At 47.2% G+C, this 17,508-nt stretch overlaps 1 protein-coding gene across 1 annotated transcript; it reads left to right on the top strand.

The window, feature by feature from the left end:
* Positions 1-264: 264 nt before the first annotated feature.
* Positions 265-17,246, top strand: LOC146209688 (uncharacterized). The gene is made up of 4 exons (XM_084587439.1): positions 265-641; positions 2,912-3,026; positions 7,553-8,431; positions 16,680-17,246. The coding sequence occupies exons 1-4, from the start codon at positions 265-267 to the stop codon at positions 17,244-17,246; spliced, it is 1,938 nt and encodes a 645-aa protein (XP_084443565.1).
* Positions 17,247-17,508: the final 262 nt, after the last annotated feature.

The raw sequence follows: 17,508 nt of genomic DNA, 5'->3' as shown, positions 1-17,508 counted from the left end.
ATTTCGCGTAATTCCTGCTTAGTGTGATGTCATGTTAACTGCCATGCAGATACCATCTGCCCTATGCTCGTGAATTTTACCTCCTAACGCCAGCGCCAACAACGGTGCATTTTCTCGTGCACTTTATCGCTATTGCTTTTAAATGGCGGGCGCCAGCTTAGGGGTTTATAGACTATCATGAGGTGGCGCGATGACACTGATATGAGCTCGCGCCATCGTACTGCGGTTGACATCAAACGAAGAAGAATAAGAAGCGCAGTCGCCATGTCTACGGATGGGGTCCCGCTCCCGATTGTAGCTGAGCGCAGGACGAAATCGCTCATCGCCGGTTCGAAGAAAGCCGCCCTGTACGGTGGTCTGGTTGCATGCGCCGGGACCATCCTGGCATTCGTCTCATACTTTGCGCTGCGGGCGCTGCTACAGAAGAGGTCGTTCTGCTGTCCCGACGTCGTCCAGCTGCTCATGTCTGTCTCCAACCAGAGCGTCGACCCGTGCTCCAATTTCATGGACTTCGCCTGCTGCCGTCGCAAGCGCCTGGACGATGTGCTGGGTGTGAACGCCATGGAGACGTCTGTGGTGCGCCCCACGCTGCTCGGACATCTCAAGACACCTGCCTCAGCTCGGCTGCTGAAGCATCACAGGTGCGCATTGAAATGTGTGGTAGGCTATCCGCTTTCGTTTGGTTGAAATTTTATATGTGAAAAAAGAAGTAGAGGCGTCTTTCGAAGCTGTCTTGCCTTGGGGGAGGGTCACTATGACATGCAACAGTGCAGGACTAGGGGGTTGGTTGCGTGGGACAGTTGAAAAACGACTCTTTGCCATAGGATGTCATAGCTGGTCCCGCGCCTTTAAGTTTGTTTTATTGCGAAAGCAATACTACGCCAGGTCTAACCGCTCGTCGCTGTGTGCTGTGTCCGTATCCGTAGTCCCCGAGCCGGCGCTGCGCCCAACAGAAGAAGAACGCTCGGTCACCCGTAGCTTATGCTTTCGCTCCATATTCGGTTCAGCAGCGTTGAACCCTTCTAATTTTTTGGGTAATAGGGACAGTCAAGAATATTGCGCGCAGATGCGCGGCATGATGAGCATGAAGGCATGGATTTGAAAATAGTTCAATGTAGCAGTGGCAAAGCACAACTAGAGTAAAACTTACACAGAGGAGCACAAGGACAAAACGACAACAAAGGAAATGTGGACGACAAGAAAAAAAAAATGAAGGGAGAAGGCTATCAGCGTTTTAAGTGAAACATTGTCTTGCTTAGCGAGTATTTTTAAGCCTCGCGCAAGAAATGAAAAAAAAAATAATTTTCGTTCGTGTGGACGCGCTTCGCAACTCACTTGATCGCCAATACTTTAATTTTTGCCTTCATTGTCTCAATAAGAATCATTGGCGTACAGTCGTCTTTAGCTACTAGGTTAGTTGAAAGACCACCAGGCATATTATTACAGCCCCGCTTAAGCAAGCTGTATGTAAACGTGCTTGCGTGGCCCAGGGGCAGCATGTCTGGATCGAAATGCAAGCGTCTTGGAGGGTTCATGTCATGTCAAAGAAGGTGGCTGTGACGTTTGCTCAGAACCTCGACAAAATCGACGCCGGATTTTCTGGCGAAGGGGGCGTTCAGCCCTGCAAAAACTATGTGAGGTTGAGTGATGTCGCTAGTGACGTGTGACAAAATGAGGGGAATGCGCCTTAGGATATTTTAATATCAAGTGATGAGGTTCAATGAGGTTCACACTTTTATTGGGGTTGAGGTCATGTCGACGTTTAAGGTGAAATTCCCACTTCTGCTTTACCGTACTATAGCCCGTGTTTGTTTTAAATTTACATAACGGAGATAAATAAATAAATGGTGGCAGGTCGGAGATTAATAATGAAAAAACTGAGCAACATATGACAGAAGAGAGAGCACAAGAAGGAAGATACCACTAGCGTCCCCTCTTGTGCTCTCTTTTGTGTCTTGGTGTGTGCTGTTTTCCAGTAGGAGTCTTTACTCACTAGCCTAAACATCGCCTTTGCTAAACATGGAGAGGTCAGCTGGCGGCACGATGATTCTGTCCTGCTACTCCACATTAGGTGACCAGTCTGTTCCTCGCACTAAAAAGGGCCTGGAAGTGGTGCGCTTGTTTTTGCAGCGATAGGAGCATGTGCGTTAATCGGCGGTAATTGATGTCCACCTTGGCTGCGGTACGCCATGCTGATCCACTTTTATGCTAGGAAGCAATTACTCCACTACCTACATGAATGATACTCCAATTTGCGTACAGGCAAAGCCCGGTGGTGTTAGCCACGACATATTTCAACAGCGCTATCTTGTTCGTATTAAGTTATAATAAGATTGTTTAGCATTTATCGCTCTAGCTTAACAACAGCCACGGACCGAAATATCTCAAATGCTTAAACAGCTGCTAGTCATCTTCCAAATTTGTCACATGAGACCTACAACCAAGTGAACGCTGAGGAAAAGCCAGTTTAGGAGATCCTACTGCCATGTTTGGCGCCGAAGTTCTGCAAAATTAGGAAGTGAAGATTTTTAAATAAAAAGCAAAGGTGTGCTTCAGCAAAGAACTGTTGCTTATACTTATTAAAAAGCTTGCGAGATGCGACAACGCTTAATCCGGGTTCATGCACCAGACAGGTTGCTAAAGTGTACACATGAATTGTAAAGGTTTGCACCTTTATCACGGCCCTTATCGTAGTGCCAAGCCTCCTGTACCTGTGGTATTTGGATGTAAAGTTTTAGTCAATAAGTATTTAGGATAGACACTAAAGATAATGACACCCATACATTTCCTTTATTGGGTCTTTGCGGTGCCCCGTCGTGTAAGGCACATTTTTTACGCTTGCAATAACTGGTGAGCGAGAACGGACTTGCGTTAATTTGGGGCTAATGCTCTTATTCCTTACCAAATGCAGGAGCTGCTTGACGGCGTTCGTGCAAGATGCAATGAATGCTGAAAACGTGGCTCGAGCCGTGGTCTCTATGTTCCGTGAATGGTCTGGAGACGGCAGTCATTTCGATTTAGTGAAGGTTGGTCACCGTTTGCCTTCAGCACCTGGTACGCGCTGCCAAACCTGCTGCTGTTTTATCACTAAATAAATATGTGAGAGACCATTTCCTAATTGTTGCAATAAAAGTAAAATAGAGGCGCAAGAGGCGTTATTCGAGCTCTTCAAATATATAGTCTCACCGGATAATTCTTTAGGTTGTTAACTTGACGAGACAGATTAGGGAATAGCACAATGCCTAAACGAGGAAAATTCAAGGGCCATAACGCAGACTCAAACAGAAACTTAAGCGAGTTGGTAATTAATGCGTGCAGACAGAGAAAAAAAGACGGGGACGTAGGAAGGACACAAACGAGCGCTGAAATCGCTAGGTTAGATGATGCTTTTATTAGTAGTACTTTCAGTGGCATTAACAGCGAAGGAAATAAGGTTTTTGAATTGAAGGCAATGATATCGCTATTGTGGCCCTGAGCTGCTGATAGCATGTATCTACTCACGTGATTGTCTTCATATTTTCTTCTGTTGGTTATGCCCGGTGTACCTATTTTCTCGAGACAAGCGATAAAGCATCAGTTGGAAGTAAGCGCTCGTTTGTGTCCTTCCTACGATCCCGTCTTTTCTGCGCTGTCTACACGTAAGGGCCTTATCTGGCTTCAGTTTGCGAAGCCTTTTGCAAACGGCAACTACGCTGTGTAGACCTAGCGCAGCAACCATAACACTAAACCTTATTCAATGCCGTAAAGTGACGAGAAGCATCTAGTTTAGTTTCTTTTCGTCAAGCTTTTTGTTATTTCATAGAAAACTAGCTGTTCCCTGGGAGATCGCATGTTCGAATACCTTAATAGTTGACTCAGGCTTCGCACTACCGAATACTGTAAATGTGAGCACATTAAAAAAAAAACAACCGCTATCAATAACCTGTTCCTGCTTTGAGCGGTGCCATAACCAGCGGCGTAACCAGCAGAGCGAATGAACGGGATGAAAGCGAGCGAACGCAGAGCGCAGCGGTAGATGAGAGGCGGCGATACTAAACAAAGTGCGAGCGAGGACGCGGAGGAAGAAGGTACGCCGGTAGCATGAGGCTTCCGGCGCAGGCCACGAGCCGCTCGACATACGGAACGCAAGCGCCTGCAACGGCACTGTTTCAGTCAAAAGCAGTATCGGCCCCTCAAGTCTGTGTCGTATATCTCGTATGCGCGATTGAAACACATGCACGTGACCTTAACAACCATCAATGGGGACAAATCTGCGATCGCATGAGTGGCAGTTCAGGCCTCAAACAATCGCTCCTTTCCGACATGGGTCACACGAAGGCTACCTAACGAAGAGTTTCAGGCATATTTTGCATTAACTCCCTCTTCAGATGGCGCACTCCTCCAAGCGTGCAAATATCAATATTTCACCACAAACTGTCTCATACATACTTCGACGCGGATTTGGAGGCTCGCGCGGCCATGCAAAAACTCGTACTACGTCCGCACCCGGCGCTGACAGTCACCGAAGCGCTTCGCAGTCTTTACGGATGATGCTTCGAGGCAGTTGCATACCTCTTCAATCACTGTCGGCGAACGGGCACCATGCTTTCGTAGGGGACTCACGTTTGCGTAACTTTCATCCTTCAGCCAAGGAAGCCGCTTGAAATAAATGATCCCATTTTCCTTTCGTTTTGCATAGGCAAGCTCTATGAGTACGTCGTCCTTAGTTGTCTTCAATAAAACATGAACAATGAACTTCTTTTCTCTCCCCACGATGGTGTCTTTCCGCCCCGTGCTCTTTATTTAAGATATCATGCCCTGAGAAGCTCTCAAAATACATCCTCGACCCCTAAACACAAGGCGGACGCGCGCTGTCCTTGCTCTAGATATAGAAAAGACAGGCTACAACGCACGCCGTTCGGTCAACGTAGATGCATTTGTTGTCCGTACACGTCGGCCATCGTACACATCAGTACAAATCTGGTTTCCTCCGCCACCGCACAGCTGAAGTGACCTTTGGCACTCTCTCCTTCCCTGTGCTCACAATCGGTAGCCGAGGGTAAGACCGGGTGAAGACAGGAGCCAGCAGCGGGGTAAGATGCTCAAAGACATGTACTCTCCCTGATTCTATGCAATATTACTTTCATCCCCATGGCAAAGGCTTTCTTAGCCATTCTCGCCTTCTGGCATTCTTTTTATGCCGACATTATCCTGTGGACATTTACAGATAATGTGGGAGCACTAGAAGCAGGCACCGAAGTGAAGTAGGTAACCTCCCATGTCCACCAGGTCGGCCTTCCATGCACTCACCACTGGTCACAGCTTTTGGTCATTTTTCCCCTCTTGTGTGAAAAATAGACAAAGCTTTACCCTGGCGTCGATGTTACTATTGGTGCTCCACACCTCCAAAAAAAAAATCAATAAAGTTTGCATCCTGGGGATAATTTTCGAGAAGAATGGCTAGAACACTGCCAGTCACCTAGCTCAGGGCTTGTTCAAAAACAGTCCTTCCCACCCAGCGAATCGTTAATAAACACTACGGCAACCGGAAACACTACCTCCGCCACCTAATTCAAGCATTCGCCCTTAGATGAGTAATCTACTTCCTGCCCTATCAATTCCACTCCTGATGAGAAAACAAAGTCAACTGTCAAATTTCGTATCCGTCAAGCATGCGCGACGTCTCTCAACCTCCCACAACACACGTAGAGTGAGTACCTTATTAAGAGGAATGTGCACATCAACCTCTTCGAGGTCAAAGCCCATCGTCGGCTCTCCTCTACCCTAGCCAAGAGTCACATTTTTGCCGTCATATTGGCCTACATCCCTCTGCATTATACTCTCATGCCTTCTCCCTTTCAACTGGCATACAAAACCTCATAATCATTCACCCTCTCTCCAGGAACATGCAGTCCGAACACTACGCGTCTTCAGTTATGCAGATGTGTTAAACGCCATCGTCGTATTGTAGTGTGGCAAGGAGGTGGAGTCAGTCACACAAGACAGGTGATTTGGTCAAGCGTGGAAATCACTGGAGCCAAAACGAGAGTGCGTTCTTTAGACAATGCTTCAGAAGTTCGCGTGAGGAGGCGCTCTCGCCATTCGAATTAAAATGTCTGCCATTGCATTGGTTCTTCGCACTCTGCCTCGTCAGCCGCATAGCGCTTGCGAACCAACGGATAGTTTCATAGAGCATACGAGGCAGTTTCCTCGATCGGTTCGAGAAATTAAGATATTTGATTTTGCCGACTCTCTGTGAAAGTATTCCTATTGACCAATTTTCTAAAAACATTCTGTGTTTATTTTCAGTATATATGATCTCTATAGGGAGTTTGCCTGCTTTTCATCCGTCTCGACCCCTTAACAAAAGCTCTTTGAGAAGCTCAAAAGTGAATGTGAAATTTGCTATCTTAGACATTTTGTCTGTTTTTACATGAATGTGTTTTCCTTCTCGTTCTGCCGCAGCCACGTCCTTTGCGTATAGGTGACTGCAATTACGTCACATCTACTTCCGGTGTGCGTAGAAGGCGGGCTCTGAACAAAGAACCCACAAGTACAGAAATGTTGCAAATGTCCCGCTAGCGGAATAAAAATGTTTATCCTTCAAATCTCTTCAAGATATGAAATAGTCTTTTTAGCGAGTGAATACAATAGTGATTTCAAATATTTAGTAAGAGCCATCGGCTGAATGGAACACTATTACTAAGGCGCGATTGGGACACATTTGCAAGCGACGGCTTTCTTTTCAAAATTGCATGGTGTTATTTTCACCGAGAAAGGTGAGCGACCTATCGTGCACGGAGAAGCGTGGTCTCACCAGTTGTTTTGTGTTTATAATGGGTAGTTGAAAATTTCACGAAGGAAGAACAGCCTAATGTTCTTAGATTGTAGGGTTGGTAAGGTTGGAAACTGTAATAAAACATGCTTCTATTTATAGATTATAAACCTGTGTTCATTACAACGAAGTTGAATTAACTGATAATACAACCCACCTTTGGGTTTTTTGTCATGATTTAGTGCACTGAAATAGGGATTACCTTATACGTAATAACGCGATAGCGTTAAACATCCTGTTACACAGCAAATCAGGCGTCGATGTTGTATTCAGCGTCGATGTTGTGAGCGAAACATCACGGGCGTAGCGTTGCGGCGGTAGCTGTTAGGTAACATGACTGAGAGCTGATTCTTCGATGGTTTGTGCGACCTAAAGAAGTTACATGCTATCAAAAGGTTGAGAGGAGCTGCTAATCTGGGTTGCTAATCAGTGGTGGAAAGATGGAATAAAAATTCCATCTTTCTAATCCAGCACACTACTCCAAGCCCATGCAGGCGCATTCATACGGCTTGGTTAACGCGGGGAATTATATGCCGGGTGGCCGCCTACACTATCGCATCATATATTTAAAGGCTGAGCTTAAATGTCTCATATAAATTTGTATTTGTGTTTGTGTAACGTTAAGACATAGCAAGCGTGCAGAGTGTATCAGAGAAATAACTCGAGTTAAAGACATGGCTTAGCCCAAAAAGCTAAGCTCCTGTACGTTGCTAAGCTTCTGTGCATTCTCCACTGAAGGTACTGGGCCTACTCCATCTGCGCTACAATGTGCTCTCGGTGTTTGCGGTGTCCTTCTCTCTGAAGTCCGGCGAGCAAATTACCGACGACAGTCGGACCAGCCTCAGGATTGTCGCGAAGTACGCGCCTCGCGTGCTCTCCTCGCCTGACCTGTTACACGTTGAGAGTCGAATGGCTGCATTCCTCGCCGGTCACTTGGCGCAAGTGTCGGGTCAGTCAAAACAGAGCTCCCCGGATGATTTTCGACTCAAAGTCCTGCGCGCAAACTTTCGCCTCCAAGATACGTTGAAGGTTTTCGACGAGGTCGTTCACCAGGGAGGACTGGACCTGTTGCAGAGCGAGTTTCCGAAGCACGACCTCGGATCTTGGCGTGAGATCATCAATGACTGCTGCGCCTCGTGGAGCTTGGAGATCCAGGACCCGCAAAATGTTCTCAACGTGCTGAACGCGCTAAACGATAGCGCTACGAGCCGCGAAGCTCTCGTGGCCTACTTCGTCATCACGACGGCTTCGTCCATGTTCTCCGAGGAGCTCGCCGTTGAAGTCCGTACCACCGAGATCACTTCGCGCGCCAGCTTTTGTGACATGGAGGTGCTGAGGCCGTACCCGATGTGGGACGTCGTAGCGACACCCGTTCTCACTGACGATGAAAGGAACGACGTAGTCCGCGCGACTTTCGACGCGGTGAAAGCTGCTGTAGTCGTGGATGTTGCGAGCATGTTTTCTAACTACACGGACATGAATAGAGTAGACGAGTTTCTGCGAGGTATCGAACTCGTCTTGCCGAACAGCGTCGCCCATCCGTACACGAGCAGCTTGCCGAACATGACCGAAAGCTACGTAGTCAACAAGTTTGCCATTCGGCGCTTTCTGTTCAAGGTAAGTCACGTGTTCTGAAATTTTTATTTAGGACCTAACTGAAAATATAGGGTAGCTTTTCTTGGTACTTAGGATTTCTGCATGCAGTAGGCCCACGAAGGGGCGTGCTGCAGAATGGTAGCCAAGGTTTTGAATGACATGCAGCTAGGTTACGCGTTACCTCTACTGTGTTTAGTTGTTTGGATAATCGCAATCTTGCGCACTCAGGAAAACGAACGTGGTTGGTGGCAAAATTGACGAAAGTGTCACTCTTGCGAGGCCAGCCGTCATGTTTCCATAAAATAACTGCCATTTCATTCAGCATAAAAATTATGGTTATAATATGCAGTAATACTAAAGCGCCTGTATCCGTGAATTTAGGCAATACATTGAGCTAAGCGCAAATACGGAACTGCCAAGGCACACATTAACAAAGGCTGTACCAAAACCTTCGGTTCTGTGAAGTAGCATTCATTTTTGAGACAGAAGTAACAATCCATTATCGCGACTGTGGCTTGCCAATTTTAGCGAAGCGGATGCTTTGCTTTAAGCACTTGCTTCGTATACTCGGGGCGCTCTTTAGATACGCAGTATTGTTCTGTCCCTGGAGGGTTTTGGGGTGTTAAATCTTTCCCTCGATATGTGTGGGTGTTGCATGGCTTGGGAGGCTTGGAAAAGTATAAGCTTTGACGTCACCTTAAGCCGAACAAAACACATCTATTGAAGACTGGTGCCTGAGGCTTTAGAGAACGAAGAGGAGGAAGAAGGAGAAGAGGTTTGCGACTAGCGCGAGTGAGAGAGACTGAGCGCCATGTTGGAATGTCGATAGCCAGGGATAATCAGATATTAAATGCACTGTCAGAGGCGGTCCTGGTGCTCGCCCTTCTTCTATATTTTTTGTGGTTCCGAAACCTGGGAGGTAATGTGAACTCCTCCAACGATCCTTCCTGGAGTTTGCGAAAGGAACGCCAACAATCCTCCAGAAAGATACCAGGAGCTACGCTAGCGAACCCCACCGGAGAGGGAAGAAAAGGGCCTCAACGAGACACCATGGACCGGACCAGAAGGAAACGCGATATCTAAAGATATTTTCTGACCCAGCCATTACATGAGGCAAGAGAACTTTTGATTTCGAGCGCAGTAGATATGCTTGCGTTAAAGCGTTTGCAGGTGAGTTTGGGAACAGGCAATGGTGGCCTACGTGTACTTAACGAGAAAATGCATGTTTTTGAAGTCGACATCTCCGAGGAAGAGTACGAGGCGACTGCCACAGGGACAATATGTCTTCTCAGACGCCACATCGAGGCCACATCATACTACGACAGTCTACCCACAAGTTCTAGTCCTTCCAACACAGGAGCCGAGGAGAGGAACAGTGGTTCATCGTCACCTATCAGAGAAACTCTGATGATGAGAAACACTCAGACAGGGAGGATGCGGAGGAGGCTGGGTCTAATAAGGAGGACGAGGAAGATGAAAAGAACGACTCGGATAAGGAGGACAATGATGACAGTGACAATGAATCAAACGTTGGCGAGCTGATTGCAAACATCTTTGGTGACAGTGATGAGTCTTAATTTGAGGGATTTAGAAAAGAAGGTCTGGAAACAACGAAGAGAAAAGGCAAAGGAAAGAAAACAAGAAAAGTGCTGTCTGACAGTGAAGAAGAGGATGAAAAGGAAGAGAAGGCTGATGAGAAGGTAGAGGCCGGCTCAGATGAAGATGAGGACAAGGACATGGAGGCATCAGCTCAGCCAGCGGACATCGAGGTGGACGACAACGAGCAGCCAGCGCTGGTCCCAGCTGGTGAAGCTGTTCCTGATGTGTCCAGCTCTGACGATGAGCTCGAGTCAGACAGCCGTCGCTCTCGCGGTGGTTCTGACTTCACGCCTGACTTTGACGTTATGATGGCCAAGAACAAAAGTGAATTCTCTGCGGAGAAAATGAAAAGATGTTGACATCATTAGTGACACCGAAGATATCATAGTTGAAATAATCAAGGAAATGAAAGCTACGGCAGAGGGAGACAAGGAGCGACCAACGAAAGTAACCCAGAAGCAAACAATATAGAAAGACGAAAGTGCATTCAATGACTCTGCGCAAGACAAAGAAAGCCAGCAGCAGAGAGCCTACCTGGAAGAACTCACAAGTGAAACTTCTGGAAATAACGTGTGGACGAAAGACGCTTCGACAATGATTTTATCAGACACGCCGACTTTGTCGAGCTTGCGAGAGAGGTCGAGGTGGCAAACGAAAATCTTGTCACCACTGTTATTGCACAAACGAAAGGACAAGGTCGGGCAATTCCGGAAAAACGTGAGCAGTGTGCAAGGGAGATGAAGAAGAAAACGAACTATCGAAAAACATGAAAAAGTGCCGACCACAGTACCACAAGCACAGAAAGAAACCTAGGCCAGGGTGCAGAAAGCGAACCCGACGGAAAGCTAGTGTTTATCAGAGTGTTGTGTTTTTAAAAATTGTGTGCTTGAGTGTGTCAGTGCTGCCATTGAAGGTGTCTGTCAAAACGTCGAGCTGTGGCTGTGTATTCCAGTACTGCGCAATCGATGTGAAAGCCGATGCTGACTCTGCTCGTGCCGAAGAGGGGGTTTTGGGAAAGGTTAATAAGAATCGTAAAGAGGTGCCTGCGTAAAACGCTTGGAAAAGGATATTTGATAGTAGCAGCTGAACATAACAAACGGATCTTCTAAATCTGTGGGTTCACAGGCAGCGGGTTATGATTCATCGCTGGAAACGGTGGCACCATGAGTACCTTCTTGGTCTTCGCAGTTTGCATGCTTGCCAAGTGCACAAGGCTCACAACCTCAATGGCGGTGATGTTGTAATTGTTCATGAGGACAATGCGCCAAAACTCTTTTCGCAGACTGGTGTTATTGTAGAATGTATAAAGTGCAAGGACGGGATAGTGTGCACATGCCGAATTCTATTACCGCAAGGATCGGAACTATAGTCAGGCCAGTTAAACGTCTGTATCCATTGGCGGTTGTAACCTCGGGGCCGGGAGTGTATTGAAGATTGGCGCCTGAGGCTTCAGAGAACGAAGAGGAGGAAGAAGGAAAAGGGGTTTGCGACTAGCGCGCGTGAGAGAGACTGAGCACCATGTTGGCATGTCGATAGCCAGGGATAGCCGAGTATTAAATGCACTGCTAGAGGCGGTCCTGGTGATCGCCCTTCTATATTTTTTAACATCTTCCATGAGTCTCGATGGACAAGCTGCGCTAACATTATAATGACATCGAAAAATAATGATTCATTAGAAATCTCTCACAACGATTGTGTAAGACAGCTCCCCCAAGTCAGTTCCAAATGATTTCGACAAATTCAGTGATACCGGTGAAGCGGGGGGGGGGGGGGGGGGGGGGGGGGGGTGCAATGTACAGTTTGGAGAGCACGTAGAGGGAACACGGAAGCACATAGCCTTACGATGGCGCGGGTGCTGATAACGTCGTAGGCTAAGATTGTAAATATTCTTCTAGTAAATATGAAGTCGTGCCTATTAAAGAATTCCGTCTGTAATATACTAGTTTTGAGCGTTTATGTGCGATAAAAACGATGGTGGAAACGTGCAGTGGTTGGGCTCTCAATTCGACGGCATGCTCGATGCATATGTTATGTGATCTCAAAATAAATTGTGGCAAAATGTGGTAACAATACCAATAAGCGACGTTATAGTCTAATATAAAATGATTTAAGAAAAATAGTTTATGTGTTAGGGGCGGGCTTTGTCGGGTCTTTAGTCCGAGACTCCATTGACTGTATAGCCTCTGCCTGGGCTCTCGCAAAAAAGATTCTTTTTGTCGCGAGGTCAGAGGTGCACATAGCTGCCTTCAAGCAAGCACACTTTATAGGCTATATAGGTTTCTTGGCAAGCCGATACCACATGGCCAGTCTGCAGTATTGCCCGTAAAACGGGCATTCTACGGAGAAAGTTTGGGGTAATTGCGTGTGTTCCAGCTGGACTTTGTAAGACAGTGTTTGTAAATGCCTGCGGGGGCACTCTGATTTTTTGAGTCCTTAAGCGGGTTCCGCGAATATTTGTCTCGCAAAGTGGGAAAGTTGGGTATCTCATGGCATGTACTGAGTGGCTGGGGTGGTCATGAGAGGGGAGTGATGAGGGATCCCCACGCTCTGACTATACGGCGTGTGCACAATAGTTTTCCTCGGCGGGCTGCATGGTTTAGTGATATGCGTGTAATCGGACATTCCGGAGGAAAACACCACCATGGTTTCTAAAAGTGAAACCAAGTTTGGCTTGAATATATTTTACGAGAAGTTTAACAGTTCAGGCAAGAAGAAATAATTTTTTTGAAAGAGAACGTGTAACGTCAATTGCGTGCATATTTCATGGTGGCAGCAGCTCAGACTGCGAGTAGATGAGTAAATTGTCGCTCAAGGGAAGATTAATGGAGCGTGAACGCTCATCTCGTTGTGCTCGGTTTTAGGGGTGCTGCACTATACTATCCACATTCTCGTAAAAACCCGCCGATGTCTGAAGCCAATTTTACCCGATTTTACCGAGGGACTTCAAGTGCCCACAAAAACAAGTGTGACAGATACAGTGTCTTTCCTTTCGTGTAAACCGATCATAGAGCGCATGTGAACTTTGATGATTTGTACAGAATAGTGCATGGTGTTCGACAAGGGGCGCGTGTGTACCGTGTGCTGCAGCAACGCTCAGGCTTTCGCATTTCTGCCCTGCATAATCTGCAGTGCTTTCGGAATGTTTAGTGCTACAGCACACATGAAATGTGTGGTCTGGAAGCATGGCTGCCTAATTAACACCTAAAAAAGTTTAATAACTGAGACACAGCAAATACAATTTTGTCAAAAAAGTTCTACTGTTTCATAATGTTGTTACATGGCGGCAAGCTGTGAAAACAGGAGAACAGAGGACAGAGAGAAGATGCTCGATGACAGTGAGATGACGCTTTATTTAATTGTTGGCCTCGGGTCTCGGGTCAGTCTCTCCTTCGTCGTGTCTTGTGGTCGGGGAAGAGGTCGAGCGGAGGAATGGCAAGGCTTTGCTTTGTCCGGCAGGCTGGAGACCATCCATGCCATTTTTCCTAATCTTTCACCGATGGCGCAAGAAGTCGCAGGGCGCCGAAGCTCCGGACCAGGATGAGGGGGTGATGATGAAGTACCTCGCACTTTCAACCAAATGTTACGTGGCGGCAAGCGATGAAAACAGGAGAACAGAGGACAGAAAGAAGATGCTCGATGACAGTGAGATGACGTTTTAATGAATTGTTGGCGGGCCCAGCGGCAGCGCTCCTCCTGCACCACTGCCCTCTTCTTCCTTCTTTAGTAATAATATTCTATGATTAACAGAGTTAAACCCTCCGTATTTTTTGTGGTAGCACCCTAAAGCTGCGAAGTGCTCAGAGCTGTGCTTTATGTTCCTATGCTAAACCTCAAGTTCACCGGCCTCCCATGATGTGACGTTGAAAAGTGACAGATGCTGTGTTTTCTTTTCGCAAAAAATAATTTTACGTCGACTGTGTTTCGGAGGAGCATCGAAGCGAAATGGAGAGGCGTACTTGTGCTGCGCGATGCCAGCGCTAGTTGAAGATCCCCAGGTGGTCGAAATTACTCTGAAATACTTCGGAACGTGTCATCTTTCGCTCTATCCACTTTCACTCCCACCTTCTTCCCTTCCCTTAAAGCGCGGTTCAGGTGTCAACAGAAAGGAAGGAAACTTTAGTCCTATGTTATTTTTCGGTGGTTTTTGGGATGTCTTCAAAGGTATCTTTTTGTTACATCCCCAGGAGTCGTCTTCTCCGTCGACCTCATCCGCTTCTAACCAATGGTCGTTTGCCCTCAGTCTAGGGCTCGTCTGGCCGCTGCCGCCCGTTGAGCTCGTGTACTAGACCTTGCTGGCCTTCGCAGTGGCCGCTGGACCGCAGAGTCTCCCATTGCTCCGCACTCGGGTTTCGTATTTTGAGGGCCACGTCTCTGTTTTGACAGGCCCATGTGATGGGATATAGTTGGGTTTTTCGTCGCACCACGCACATCTGTCCGCGTATATGGTAGGGTGCATTTTGTTTAGAAAAAAAATGGCATTGACTTAGCTCGGTTATTTCAGGATATACGCAGCGAGTGGTAAGTTTCCTTGGCTGAGCTTGTTGTAGTTACTGTATGTATAACTATGAGGAACATTGGGTATACAGTGGTTACGGCGCTCGACTACTGTTCCCAAGGACGCGGGATCGAATCCCGGCCTCGGCGGCCGCTTTTCGATGGAGGTGAAAAGCAAGGCGCCCGTGTGCTGTGCGATGTCAGTGCACGTTAAAGAACCCCAGGTGGTCGAAATTTCTGGAGTCCTCTACTACGGCGTTTCTCATAGCCTGAGTCGCTTTGATACGTTGAACCCCACAAACCAACCAACCAACATTTTTTATTCATTGTGCTTGGCGTAGACGAAGACTGGCTGATGATCTATGAAGTAGCATACAACGGTCCTAATTTCGTGTATACAGTATTTCGATTTGGCAGAGTCATCTCATTCACACGATAGGCCTTCGCACCCTCTTCTGTTGGATTCCTTTGATGTGTTCTATAGGGTCCGATCTTGGCGGCTCCAATCTTGGCGGCTACGTGCCGTCTATTACCCTCGGCAGTCAGGCAGCTCTGTTTGATAAGCCGCTCCTCTCTCTATTCGGGCTTCTCAGTTGCTCTCGTCGCCTTCGTACGGTCATTCTTTCGTTGTTGAGTAGCGAAGTGCCAGGTGATAACCTCATGTAAGGAAGAAATAATCTCTTGTCTATACCGCCGTTTAGCAGTGGCTGAACTCTCCTTCCCTGTATCTATGTGCAATGTTGTCATACAGTGGTCCATTTCATCTCCGCTTTTAATACGTACACAACGCTGAGCATGCCCCGCGCGATTAGGATGATAGAGCGGTGTGCGGCGAGGCGACGCGCTTGTGGGGTCTCTCTGGATACCATGGTATCGACGCATGCGCACAACTGGCCTCTCCCGCCCACCGCCAAATGCTCGCAATGTATCGCTGTTCAGGGCGACGGCAGCTTCGCATGTCTTTCCATCGCTTCTTGCCTTGCTTTCAGCGGCGGATTTCGCTTTCTTTCGGACAGGCTGCCGAAGATAGCTTTTACAAATGGCGATGACTTAAAAATAAATGTACAGAAAACAAAGGCAGTATTATTTCACGCTAGACACAAGAGCATAAAATTCAATCAAGACTATGCGCTTAACTAAACTCCAATTGAAATATTGTCTAAAATTGATTCGCACTATAGGTCCTTCCGTCCACGAGGTCATGCCTTGAGATGAGAACATCTCAGTTAGCAACAGAACTCTCCCAAGTAGTCGGCTTCTATACCGGAACGCTAGTATACTGCCACGCAATGTATTGAAGGTATTCTACAATGGTTTATTTTATTTTCGACTTAGTTGTTGTCATTTAAACATAACGTCTACGGCGTAACCCAATCAGCAAATACTATTGTTCTGCGAATTTGTTTTGCGAGCTATTGCGGATGGATCTACCTAGGTACCACCCATGTGAGCCATCATTCGTTTATGATTATATCCTGGGCAAACCATATAGGCAAGAAATACAAAAATTCCATGTTTTTGTGTTTGTTATCGACGTTGAGCCGCCGCAGTATACCAGCTATTTTACGCGACGTTTGGACATAAGAAATAAATACTTTTAGTACAACATATGCCTTCCAACTGTTAAAGAACCAGCTTCCAAGATAATAATCTTAGAACAAAGTACAAAAATGTATAAACAGAGCCGGAGAAAGTTACTTTTGTTGACCTTAAAAGCTACTTTAGTGCGTAAAAAACAATAATTATTAGTGTCGTCAATGTATTATTTAGCTGGTCTTTCATTACAAAGTAATCTGCGTTTATGGAGATGTATTCTTGTGCACTGTCTCTGGCGGCATTATTGTAAGAATTAACAGTGACTTGAAATGATGGCCTGTCCTCTTATTTTTAAAGACAATGACTTCAAGGTGCAATGACTTCCCTCTTTTTATAAGCATGAATTTTAGTGAGCGCTGATTACAAGCTTCATACAATGCATAATTTGTTGATTGCTGCTTGAAGTTGCCAGCGGGAGAGACTGCGACCGTGTCAAGCTGCAGTGTGGTAGCTTCTTCTGAAGGACTCCGCAATCATGTGATTGTGAGGCAAATAATGTTTTTATCAGAAACAATGCTTGCAAAACTTGACAAAGCTGATTATTTTATTTTAAAACGACCATTGCATGTCCCCTGTCTAGACCAGTGTTGTGGACGCTGGACGTGGGCTCGGCGGTCTTTGGCGTCTCCGAGCCCTGGGAGGCTTTGCCGCTCGCGTTGGGCGAAGGGTGGTGGTCGCCCCGCACGTGTACCCCATGCTGAGCGTGGAAAAGGGAAGCCGCGTCGTGGTCAACGCGGCCGTGCTTGGGGTCTCCCTGGCTGACAGCCTGTGGGACGCCCTCTTCGCGCGCCGCGACTGGTCGACGCCGCTGGTGCAGCGGTTGGACGCACACCTGTCGTGCGTGCACCGGTACCTGAGAGAAGAGTTCGCCGGTCGCCTGTCATTCCCACTGCTCTCACTGCGCTCTGCGGTGCGGACCGCGGCCGGCCAAGACTGGCACGCTCGGGCCGTGAAAGGTTCCTGGAGGTTGTCGGCCAGCCAGGTGTTCTTCATGCTGTTCTTCCTGAGGCACGCCTGTCTGGCACGCAGCAGTGCCGAGGAAGAGCCCGTGCTTCGAGCCAGGCCGCTGATAGCACGCCTCGCCGACTTTAGCACTGCCTTCGACTGCCGGCCCTCGGCCGTGCTGGGACCGGGAAGTTGTTTGTGACGAGTCGCGGGAAATGTTGAACAGTTTTGTAGGAATTTAAGGGCAAATAATGATTAGCTGTGTGTTGCAAATGCAAGTTATCCAACAGTATTGTTAAGACCAATTCACGCTCAATTATATCCTAATAGTTTTGCGTGTGGCAAAATGTATTCCTTCCTGATCAACTTCTGCACAATATTTCATAAAACAAAAACGTATGTAAAAGCCTCCCCCCCCCCCCCCCCACGTTTTCTTCAGGTATGGACCATACGATGCACGACAG

Source organism: Amblyomma maculatum, chromosome 1, assembly GCF_055883805.1.
Source record: "Amblyomma maculatum isolate TAMU_Amacu chromosome 1, ASM5588380v1, whole genome shotgun sequence".
NCBI lineage: Eukaryota > Metazoa > Arthropoda > Arachnida > Ixodida > Ixodidae > Amblyomma > Amblyomma maculatum.
This window is presented reverse-complemented; position numbering and strand designations above follow the sequence as displayed.

Excerpts from the sequence above, each read along its gene's own strand:
- LOC146209688 (XM_084587439.1), top strand. The coding sequence starts at position 265 with ATGTCTACGGATGGGGTCCCGCTCCCGATTGTAGCTGAGCGCAGGACG. Across the intron at positions 3,027-7,552 it reads GTCATTTCGATTTAGTGAAG|GTACTGGGCCTACTCCATCT; the intron begins GTTGGTCACCGT and ends TCTCCACTGAAG. Across the intron at positions 8,432-16,679 it reads TTCGGCGCTTTCTGTTCAAG|ACCAGTGTTGTGGACGCTGG; the intron begins GTAAGTCACGTG and ends TCCCCTGTCTAG.